Below are 12,136 nucleotides of genomic sequence, written 5' to 3'. Positions count from 1 at the left end.
ACTGCTAATTCTATCCTGTTTTTCTTTTTAGCAAGGGTTTTTTTCATTCCCTGTGTCCTCAAAAGGAGAGGACTACAAGACACTTTCTGAGCTGTGGAGTGTTTAAAAAGTGTCTTTTCTTTGTTTTATGCCAAGACGCAGAATATAAACATCCACACATGCAAACGCATCTGCTAAATCCACTGACAGGACATTGGTTAACCTAGGGCTGTACCTGAAGGCTCTTGCCCAAGGGGCCCTGCATTATGATAGAACTAAATGGTTTCAGGTTCAGTCCCTCTGCTTGGCAACCTAGTCAAGTATCTTTTGCTTTAGCCCCGAAGTGACCAATACCTTCTGGGTGGATTTTGTAAATGGAAACTGAAAGAAGCCCACTACATGTGCTCTGCAAATGTTGCAGGCTGTTATATGCTGTTGTGTCAAACAGTTGTCTCCTCACTTCATATCTTCAAAGATGTGTAAAATAAGTGAGCCTTTACTCGAAAAATAAAGGGTAAGCAATTGGAAGGGCCTTAGTAATATATTCATCTAACCCATGCTAGCATGGAAAAATGGATGTAAAATGATATATTCACACAGCTTTTCCTGTCTCTAATAAATGAGATAATGGATTAAGTTAGGTGTTTTTACACTTAAGAGTGGAGTAGATTGTACATGTTTAGTATTTGTATGTTTGTGTGTGTGTGTGTTTGTGTGTGTGTGTGTTTGTGCATGCACGTGTGTTGTGTTTCATTAGCGTTTATGCCAAAGAAAGTCAATTTATTAGGTCAGGCTAATACTGAGATTTATAAACCTGTCCTACCCACATTAGTACAATGATTAGCGAGAGGCAGAATCCTCATGTTATAGATTTGTAATGTTACGTGTGTCAGCTCATTTTGCTTTAACATGCATTATTGGTGTTAGGAAGGACATCCAGCCATAGAAACCATGCCGAAGCAGACATGGAACCTGGACAGCCCTTCAGCTGATCAGCTCCTGTCAAACTGTCCAACCCATGCCAGCATGGGAAATGGACGTTAAATGATGATGATTTGCATGAATAGGTATATAACCTTTGATCATTACATGCATGCATACTGTGCACTGAGGCATGTGCATTTCTGTGCATATTGCCCAGATGTGCAGATGTGTACTTGTACTTTTTGTATATTTGCATTTAGGCGCAGCACATGCGTTTGTTAGAGAGTAATGTGTTTTTCTAACCAAAGTGACAAATCTGTCTTCACTCTGATCTCCTCCTCCAACAGTTCTACAGCCAAATCCAAAAGCAGTGGTTTTGGAATGTTCACCATGTTCAAGAATTTGGTTGGTTCTAAAACACTGACTATGGAAGATATTCAACCTGTTGTTGACAAAATGAAAGACCATTTAATTGGTAAGTCCTTTCAGCCGTTGCCACTATTTGAACCTTGTATTCTCACCACTTCCTGCTCAACCATTTTGCAGATTATCATTTCATTTGTTCTCAAACCCTGAAGAAATGGGGTCGGGGCAGACCTTGTTATGGTAGACTTTAATAGAATCAAGGTTCTCTTTAAGTAATCTATCGTCATATTTAGAGTAATTAATTATATTTAGCAGCTTTTTTTTTTACAATATTAAAATCATTACAGTTTAATTAGTTTAGCCTCTGATTGGATTTGAACTGCAGATCCTTATTCCTTATTGCTAATCTAAGGCTTCTGCTTTTTGTATCTGTTCTTTTTGTGACCTCAGCTTTGGCCATCTTGTATGGAATCTATCCACACCCCACCAAGTCTCAGAGAGACCATATAAAGGGTCATGGAGACTGCCCAACTTACTCTAATTAACATAAATTATGTGCGACATAGTTGTTGTGGTGATTCTATCATGCCCCCTCCTGTGAACAGAAAACCCAGCACAAACTGATTTGGGCCTAATGTGGAGATAGAAATGTGGTTTTGGTCCTTTCAGTGAGGGTTGTTGCTCTTCTCACATCTGAAATTGCTGTTTGCATTTGGGAGCTATTGCTTTATAATAATCCTTTTGTTAGATTAATCCATTTGGCTGAGGCTAAGCTGGAGCATTGCCAGCAGATATGTGTGTCTGTGTTTACATATTTCTCACCAGTATTTCTGTACAAATATACAGAAAAACAATAACGCATACACACATAACAGGTCCTTATGCTTTCTTTAGCTCTCTTTATGCCACCGTCTCATCTAAGCTATAAAAAGCTTTTAAATGTAAATGCAAAACCATGGTTCCTGGGGAAAGATAAATCTACCCCTGGGTAAAACACTAGTCTACCAAGGCAATGTACACTGTCAGTCTATCGCAGCTAACATTCTCAGATAATCTACTACCTAATGCTAACAGTGAACAGGAGTAATCTCCTTTTGTAGAGATTCTTTTAAATCTATGAATATATTTCACGGAAATATTACGTATCATATTTTAACTAAGAATCAGTTGTGTCGTAAGTAAACAGTTTGTTGTAATTAAATTTTTTTCCTGAATTCTCCGTTTCTTTCAAGTTTCAATTTTTCTCCCTTAATCCAGCAAAGAATGTAGCATCTGATATTGCATTGAAACTCTGTGAATCGGTTGCTGCAAAACTGGAAGGAAAAGTGCTTGGAACATTTGATAGTAAGTGTACAGAAATTGGCAAATGAATCTATTGTATTTGCTGTATGGATATGCATGTGTGTGTATTTATATGGTCATTATTATCATTCGTTTTTCCATGCTGGCATGGGTTAGAGAGTTTGATAGGAGCTGGCTCGGCAGAAGACTGCACCAGGTTTCACTGTCTGTAAGGTGGTTGATGTTAAGAAGGGCATCCAGCTGTAAAAACCCTGCCGAAACAAAGACAACCCATATAAATATATGATGGGTACAATGTGGATAAATTATCCAGGTGGGTACCGTATGAGCACTCAGGTATAGTCTAGGCTCAGGCCAACTGCATCAAGTAGTAAAAAGCACCAAGGATTACTTACAGTGATAATCCCACTAATCTATTCAACGAGTAAATCCTGGGCTTGCTTCACTGGATTATGAATATTTTAGGGAGTGTAAATCCAAAACAAAGAAAATGAACATTGGTACATCTTCATATTTGTTTTAGCTTTGTTATTACAGTTAATTATACAGTGTAATTAGTTTAAACGACCAACACATGTTTCTACTACTTAGAGAATTTGAAGTTGCATTTGCTCCGGCTATTTTCAGTGATGCACCTTCCTTCAGGGTCTGTCCACAAATGTGGTTTGAAGCAAACTGATTTTACTGATGAGTTTTGTTACTTTGCTATGGTTTAAGAAATAAGAAAGTGAAGGGGAGACTTAGAAACTGGATGGGGCTATAAAAATTTACTTTGTATAAGACCCCATTTGACCTTAGTTTAAGGATGAAACTGAGTCATAACCCTTTTAAGTAGATCAAAGTATTTATGTTAGTGTTTTGTACAACAGCTTGGTATTAACTTGGATTAAAGAAAGATAAAAATAAATTAAATTCTGTCAGATTAGATTAGATACCTGTGATATAAGAAGCTTATGATGTCAAGATGAACATTTCTCTGTAATCAGTTTGTGTTTCTGTGTAGTGTCTACGTCTCCTGTATGTGTTGCTATGATTTTTAAAATGAATATTTTAATTTAGTGAGAATATCAACAGCTATTTGAAAGTCAAACCAGATATTTTCCTGACATTTAACCCTTAACTCCCATTTGTGTAGTGGATACTAAACTATAGAAATATTTAAGGGACTTCCCATGCAAATGCAGACATCTTAAGGCCTGTTCCAGTCCAATTATGCAACTGGTATTTAGCTGTAAAAATCTTGAAAATTTCCTCCAGGCACAAGTTGCATTTTTTGCTTCCTATTACACGAGGTACAGCTATGCTAATTTTTTCCCATTCTAGACTAAAGCTAGCATTCCTATCCTTACTTACACCAATGTAGATGTAGGAATCTCCTTCTGATCTTATCTTACATCAGTGGACTGAATTTCTCCTTGTACATTTGTTATTTAAGGGATGAGTTCTTATTTTTATCACAACTACAAAGAACAGCCTTAGTGGAGGTGTGTAACGACTGAGCACACACGGACAACCATTTATGGCTGAAATGACCAGAAATAGTCAAGAGGTCACTTCCAGTATGAATGGCAAAAGCAGGAAGGAAACAGTGAAAGGGGCCTGTGTGTACCTGCTTATTAGTTTGTATGCAGAAGTTACCTGAAGCTTTATCAAGACAATATTCATAAGCATGTCATTAACAGTGTCTGTGTGTCTTATAAACATCTCAATTATTTAAGGTATCACAACGACAGTGAAAAATACCCTGAATGAATCCTGTGTTCAAATTCTGTCACCCAGGAGACGAATTGATATCCTTCGTGATGCAATGGAAGCAAAACAACAGCGCCGTCCTTACTGCATCACATTTTGTGGTGTTAATGGCGTTGGCAAGTCAACTAATTTGGCCAAGGTAAATCTTTTTCATCTCATCATTTTTCTTAACGAACTTTCATCTTCAGACTAACATAAACTGTGAATGGTGTCATGTGATCTGCTGCTGTCAAAACAAAGATTTTTTTTTCTTTAAATTATTTTTATTAAAAAAGAAAATGACTCGTTAACTGTAATTTTTCTTTATAAATTTTCCTATAATATTTTTGTATGATTTCAAGGAGATTTAGCTATCGTCCCACCTTGTTGGTTTGTTCATGCAAGGATTGAACTCAATGCCTGTCTGCTCATCTTTTTAGGTGGGATTTTGGTTGGTCGAGAATGGTCTGCGTGTCCTGATCGCTGCCTGTGATACATTCCGTGCAGGGGCAGTGGAACAGTTGCGCACTCACACACGTAAACTGAATGCACTTCATTCTCCTGAAATGCATGGTGGCGTTCAAATGGTGCAGTTGTATGAGAAGGGATATGGGAAAGATGCTGCCAGCATCGCAATGGAGGCAATCAACTTTGGTAAGTTACTTCCAGATTTGTTTTCTTGGTTTCTTTGAGAAAGAAGAGATTCCACCCCATCATCATTATTCACCTCCACTATGGCTGTTCTATCGCTACCTTCCCATCCCGTCATTACACACCTCCACTTTGGCTGTTCTGTTAGTGCTTCCCTGATTGTGGGTGGTTGAGGGGGTCATGGGTTCAATCTTGGTTTCAGCTAGTCTATTGTATCCTTGATCAAAGTACTTCATCTCTCCTCGTGTAGCCTTCTGTCCCCCTACCTGCCCTATCTTTGATAGTCTGTTGAGTTCTGGATGGCAGACCTGAGACGTTGTTGTCTGTGTCTCCACTATGGAGGCACCTTAAAGCAATTATTGAAAGTACGGCACATACTACCAGGTCAAAGTCTCTTTGGGTTACTGCTGACCCCAAGTCAACACACAAGAAATATAAAAGGTATTTCAATCATGACCACCACTGCTCTGACTGCATCAGTTGTTGTGTGGGTTGCTCTAACTGTTACTCAGGTAACAACTGTAACCTCTATCCTATTGCATTATTATTCATGTAACCTGTTCCAAAAACTTAAACTGTCAACAACTTTGGTCTTGCATCTCAGTCCAGTTTCCAATAGACTTCTCTCTCTTCTATAAATGGTTGCTAACTACAAAACCAATTCTAACAAGGACATGACTGATTGGTTGAGTTTGGAATCTTAAAAAGAAATTTTATTATGACCGATGAGGTCAAACATAAAATATGATATTCCAAAATTAATGTGAATCATTATTTACTGAGGATTTCATAAAAAAAAAACCTTATAAAGATCAGTTAAAGCTAATATTTATGATAGAAATTACAGAATTATTGCCTTTGGGTTCACACAAAAATTTGGCCATCACTCAAAGGACTGCATTTATTTTGGGTGAATATCATCTGATTTGGGTTTTTGTTATACAATTCTTAATATTGGTTTTAGAATCTTTCTTTCTGATGTATTATTTATCCTAATTTGTGGTCTGCTTTGAATTCTTACAACCATCATCTGGTCAAACTTTTGTCTGGTTAAAGTCATTTAATTTCTGGTGTAAAAATTGATGATGATGCTGATGATAGTGGCAATTGCAGTTTCATAATTTTAGGACCAGAAATTTGTGTGGTTTTGGGTTTGGCAAATGAGATTGACTTCAGTACTTGATAGGGCCTTCATTTATTGACCCTGAAAGGTAGAGTGGACCATAGCAGAATTTGAATTCAGTTTGTAAAGAGATGGAAGAGATACCAGGACCAGCCAACATTCAGAATGTGTCTCAGATATCTCTAATGGAAGCACTCAAAGACCCGTAAAGGGTCCACGTCTCACATGAGTAAAGGAACGACATCAGTACACATGCAGGGTCCACAGCAACTTGAATCACCTTGTAATACCATGTCAGGACCAGGCACAAAATTTAAGAGCACTAAAGGAATTAGTTGCTTTCTGAAGACTTTAAAATATTTCATCATCCAAAGAGCAAGAATGGCTGAGTGTGCTGCCCTAACAGACAGAATGATCTACCATTTTCAGAACTTATGTTACCAAGCTTAGGCTGCAACATTACAACGGTCTTGTCGAAATGCTTTACAAGATGCAGAAATATGATCCTTAAGAATTTGCACATCTTCAACTGTATGAGCAACTAAGTTGCAATCAGCTGCATAAAGGTCATGAAAAAGAAACTGAAACTCTTTTGAATTGGCAGCAAATCTATGCAAGTTGAAGAGACAACCAGAAGATTTGTGCCTTACATATTCTTCCATAAGAACAATCCACAGCAAAAACACGAGTGAAAATAACAATGAAACAAAAGAAAAAGAGAATCGGGACGAAGATGGTTCTTTGCTTAACACGATTCTCTACAGGAATGGGATTCACCAGACCCTTGCCAACAATCACCTCTGCCTCCATCCTATCATGATCTGATTTAATTATTGATAGAAAGTGACCCAAATTTGCTGAGTATTGAACACAGGGAGGCTCTGTTTACAATATCAAAGGCCTTTGTTAAATCAATAAAAATCTGGACAAGATGCATGTTCTGTTCATAGCACTTTTCCTGCATTTGGCAAACTGTGAAGAATCCCTTCCGTTGCTCTTCTACAAGAACAGAAGCCTCCTCATTGAGATTCTGAAGAGGATGCCATTTACAAGGTGTTTATTGAGGCATGGAAGAATACTTGCCAGAACCTTTCACAGTAAATCAACACCTCTCTGGTTACCACAATTTATTATTCTGACTCCCTTTCCTGTATAGAGAGACAAGTTAATTGCATCCTTTGAGTCATTAGGAACAGCCCCCCCCCCACTTCCCTCCAGCTACACTAATAATCTTGTGAAGATTGTGTGTGATGCAACCCCTGCCAAAACACAAAATCCCATGAATCAGAGGAAGTTTATTGAGTCAGAAGGTCTTTCTTGTCACCAACCCCCACCTGTTCCCAAGTAATGCCCTCCCCCCCGGGTCAGGCATGTCTCCACAGAATACTGAACATAGATGACATTGCTTGTATAAAAACAGTGACAATCATTTACAACCATCCCAAGATGTCAAAGCAAGGAGGTGTGCACACACAGGATATTCTTTCAGTTTCCGTCTTCCAAATCCGTTCACAAAGCTTTGGTTTGCTCAGGGCTCGAGTAGAAGGCACTTGCTCTTGAAGTCATATGGCTGGGATGCAAACACCCCTATAATAATAATTCTTTCAACTCTAGGCACAAGGCCTGAAATTTGGGGGTTGGGGGTAGTCAATGACATTGACCCCGTACTCAACTGGTACTTCGTTTATCATAACAACAACATGAACAACAGCAATATATCTTTTTAAATGGCTCCTGGCTACATAATCTGTGAGAAACTTCTGTTTGTCAGGTGTGGCTCTAAGAGTTTTGCATGGAAGAAGCTGGAGAGTTTGTTGTTGTGTGTGTTTGAAGCTGTGTACAAGTTATTTGTATTTGAAGATTTCTTGAAATCTTTTCTTTGAAGCTCGTGACAATCGTATCGATGTTGTCCTTATTGATACTGCTGGGAGAATGCAAGACAATGTTCCATTGATGAAAGCTTTGGCAAAAGTAAGTAGCTTTTTTCTTCATTCTTTATGAAATGATTCACCAATTTCTTGACTGTCTTTCAAATGTCTCTGGTATATTGATGTCTTCACCAAAAAAACAAAACAAAATACTAGCTAATGTATAAAAACAAATGGTTACAATTCCTAGTCAAAGTGAAAAACTGAAATCATAGCACCTGGTACTTGTACAAAATTCTCAGCATTGCAACTTTAAATATGCGTCAAGTAATCTTTACTTGTGAAAAAGTGTTGGTCGCAGATTCTTGATCCGTTGCCTCAGCAGTAAAATCTCAGCTCGAAAACCAATTCCTATATTTTGTTACAGAAAATATATTTACGTTCCATGGCTGCTGTTAATGTACACGATAAGCATGGATCGACATAGACTGCTTGATTAGGTGTGGGCCAACAGCCGTCAGATGTTGGGGAGATGTATGTGGGTGCAGTAAACTTAGATTTGCCCAGTCAATGCAAGACCGAAATATTTAATCCGTTAAATGGGGTTAAAACTTAAGAAAATCCTTGTAAGGAATGGTTTTATTAAACAGTGTCACTTTTGTTCCTCTGTGCCATTTGTGATGATCAAAACAGCTTTACCAAAGAATTTAATTACTTGATTTCGGGTTAATTACGTAAACCCTTGAACCTCCAGTGTTTTAGTTTTGCGGTTCCATGTGAATTCATCTTCCTTTTCTAAACTGACGGAGTTCAAGGTTTCATTTAATTTTCTATTTTGCTTCTGTCCTACAGCTAATTAAAGTGAACCAGCCGGATCTGGTTCTGTTTGTTGGAGAGGCTCTGGTTGGAAACGAAGCTGTTGATCAGCTGACCAAATTTAACCAGGCTTTGGCAGATAATTCGAATATGGCTAATCCACGTCTAATTGATGGGATCATCCTTACAAAGTTTGATACCATTGATGATAAGGTTGGTAGAGAGAAGCTTCTTTTGTCATTCATAACATTTTTTTTTAGATATTTACTGCTTTACTTTCTCCAAATGCTTAGGTTTGCTGGGCACAGCGGACATTTCGTAGAATGTGCAGGAAAAGTGAAGAGGTGGAGTGTGGAAGGAACGGATGAGAAGGGCGTGTGGTTGGGTGGAGAGGAGGAGTGTCTTTTAAAAAGTTACTCATAATCCACTTCTTGAGCCTGGGATTAGAAACCTTGTTTTCTTCCGTGACAATGTTCGACAGTTGCTATGCATTGTGTCAGAGCCTTTGTGTCTCTTGGAAATGCATGAGAGTCACAACATCCCTTGTTCCTTTTTCATCCAGCACGTCATGCTTTACACGGAAGCTGTACATGTTTATTTGACCAGCTAGTAATAACAGTTTAATCTCTTTCAAATCACAATTGTTTTAAAAAGAGGGAAATCCTCCTCATTTAGCGTCCATTGTCCATACTGGCATGGGTTGGACGGTTTGACCAAGGCTGGAAGGCTGCACCAGACTCCAGCCTGATTTGGCATGGTTTTCTACAGCTGGTTGCCCTTCTTAATGCCAACCACTCTAAGAGTGTCACTGGCACAGGTGCCATTTGGATGACACCAGTATCTGTCACGATTGTGATTTTGCTTGGCTTGATGGGTCTTCTGAAGCACGACATAATGCCAAAGGCCATTGCCTCTGAGAGGCCCAACATACGAAAGGTGCTTTACACGTGCCAATGGCATTGGCTACCTTGGCTCCATGAGGCCCAACACTTGAAAAGTGCTTTTTATGTGCCAATGGCATGGGTACCAGATACATGACACCAGCCACAACTAAGATTTCACTTGGCTTGACGGGTCTTCTCAAGCACAGCAAATTACAGCCAAATTTGAAATGAAACATTCAATTCAAAATATGTGGTCATAACTGGAATGTCTTTGACCAGCTGTGAGCTACTGAATCACAGCTGATCTGGGCCTAACCAACATCATCATCATCATCAATAACTTTGTTAATGAAGAAGACTAATGTAGTCTAATGGATCCTTGTGAGTTAGCTTTATGGCCCCAAGCTTATAAGGGTCACATAATATAAAACTGTGTGTGTCCCTGCTGGATAATAAGTAATGATCTTTTTCTTTCAATTTCAGGTGGGAGCTGCCATCTCTATGACCTACACTACAGGTCAACCAATTGTGTTTGTGGGCACAGGTCAGACATACACTGACCTCAGGAATCTCAATACCAAAGCTGTTGTCCAGGCTCTACTCAAGGCTTAAATCAAACAACAACAACAGCAACATACTGAGGTCACTGGGTGCATTATTCACTTGGTTGTTTCATGTTTTTGTAGAGACTTTTCTAGAGATTCTATTAACTGCCTGACACCACATTCACACATCTTTACCTACATGCACACACACACAAACACAACAGTCTTTCTCCCCCCCCTCTCTTTATATATATATATATGCATACACCCCCCACATACACATCTACACACACACACACACACACACACACGATTATGGATTTCTTTCTACTGACTGGCATTGGAAGCAGATTTCTTCTGTAAATCAAAAGTTGAGAAAATCCTTTTGATTGGATTCACACTTCAAGATGAAAACTGTACAAAAGTGTGTGTGTGTGTGTGTGTGCCTCTATAAGTTAAGTTATGCTGATAAAACCTGGAGTAGAAGTTTGTTATTAAAATCTATAATTTTTATTAAATAAAAGTAAAAAAACGAAAATTTGTTATGTTTTATGTATATATGCAACATATATATATATATATATATATGCTGAACATGGACACAGTTTCCCCTTAATAAGGAATAATTTGGAATAGCTGGGTAGCTTAGTTTTTAAACCAGCAGCATCCCTCTGTATTGGGGGTACTTGCCCCACTGGGTGGAGCATTGTGATATTTTGGTGGGTCACCTTTTGTACACGATACCAATAAGAGAAAGGGAGCAATTCGAAAATGAGTTTTAAAAAAATATTCTTTGCCCCCCCCCTTTCGGTGGGTTTGTCGGGTTTGACACTTTAGAGACATCAGATCTTTACAACAAAGCTCTCCAACTAATAAAAGGATTTGATGTCTCTAAAGTGTCGAATTTGGTAAAATGTTTGCTGAGGGGATGTGGGGAATATTTTGATTTAGTGGTATATGAAAACGTGTAGGTAATTAATTACAAACACTTAGTGTGTGTGATTCCTACACGTTTTTTTTTATTTTTGCTTCCAGGTAATGTTGTAATCCAAATTTTGAATAACAAAAATTAAATATCAGAAGGGGGCATCAGGATTTTCGAAATGATTTGGTGGGGCATGGCCAAAAGTCAGTTGCTCTCCATATATTGAGATTATCATCTTGCACAACCTGTGATTTTCATTATTACAGAATATCAATTTAATCTTTACTCCCAATGTGTGAAACAAACGGCTGACCAAAAAAGCCCGAAAACAAACCTGCATGCTTTGGAATAAACTTACAAAAAACACTCTGGACAAGTAAAGGGTTAAAAGTTTTATTCAATTCTATCAATTAATTTTATTGATCTCTGATTATTGAATGGTTAATTTACCCTTTCATGTAAAAGGACACCACTTGATGCAGTTTCCATATTGTATTTGCTTGGCTGTGGTCAACCCAAAGCTGCAGTGGAAAACACTCGCCCAAACTGTTCAGAAGAGGGATTGAACCAGGAACCAGGTGGTTACTCAGCAAACTTGACCATGAGATGCTCGTCCTTTTTTCTTTCTTTTTCTTTTTTCAACCAATAGAATTTACTTTTCGGTTACTTAAGGCATTTAATTCCTTCCATAAAACTCCCCGTTTCTTTGATGTCCTTCATCGTAATACAATCATACATGAAAATTCCAACATGTTTTACATAGAAATGCTTTAAGATATTCTTTCTAATTTTGGCATAAAGCCTGCAATTTAAGGGTGAGAGAAGGGGGCAAGTCTGACTGGTACTTCATTTTATTAACCCCGAAAGGATGAAGGGCAATGCTGACCCTAGAAGGATTTGAAATTGAGTTTTGTTTATAAAACATATCCCAAACACCAGCTTCATAATCTTCTGAAGTACTTGACTATTTTTTGGAAAATTAACTCAACACAGAGGTTGGTGTATTTTGTTAGTAACAAGGC

General features: G+C 38.2%; 1 protein-coding gene across 2 annotated transcripts in view; it reads left to right on the top strand.

Annotated features, from left to right (window-relative positions):
• LOC115221562 (signal recognition particle receptor subunit alpha) overlaps nucleotides 1-10,713 on the top strand; it is a 40,602-nt gene extending 29,889 nt beyond the window's left edge. For both annotated transcript variants that reach the window (XM_029791764.2, XM_036510610.1), the window contains 7 exons: nucleotides 1,251-1,378; nucleotides 2,527-2,613; nucleotides 4,290-4,462; nucleotides 4,743-4,956; nucleotides 7,962-8,047; nucleotides 8,797-8,973; nucleotides 10,128-10,713. In XM_029791764.2, the coding sequence (XP_029647624.1) occupies nucleotides 1,251-1,378; nucleotides 2,527-2,613; nucleotides 4,290-4,462; nucleotides 4,743-4,956; nucleotides 7,962-8,047; nucleotides 8,797-8,973; nucleotides 10,128-10,256 (994 nt within the window). In that variant the 3' untranslated portion in view covers nucleotides 10,257-10,713. The remainder of the gene's footprint in view (nucleotides 1-1,250; nucleotides 1,379-2,526; nucleotides 2,614-4,289; nucleotides 4,463-4,742; nucleotides 4,957-7,961; nucleotides 8,048-8,796; nucleotides 8,974-10,127) is intronic.
• Nucleotides 10,714-12,136: the final 1,423 nt, after the last annotated feature.

The sequence above is a fragment of the Octopus sinensis genome, linkage group LG18 (assembly GCF_006345805.1).
Source record: "Octopus sinensis linkage group LG18, ASM634580v1, whole genome shotgun sequence".
Taxonomy (NCBI): Eukaryota; Metazoa; Mollusca; class Cephalopoda; order Octopoda; family Octopodidae; genus Octopus; species Octopus sinensis.
Note: the sequence above shows the minus strand (reverse complement) of the source record. Positions and strands in the feature narration are given on the sequence as shown.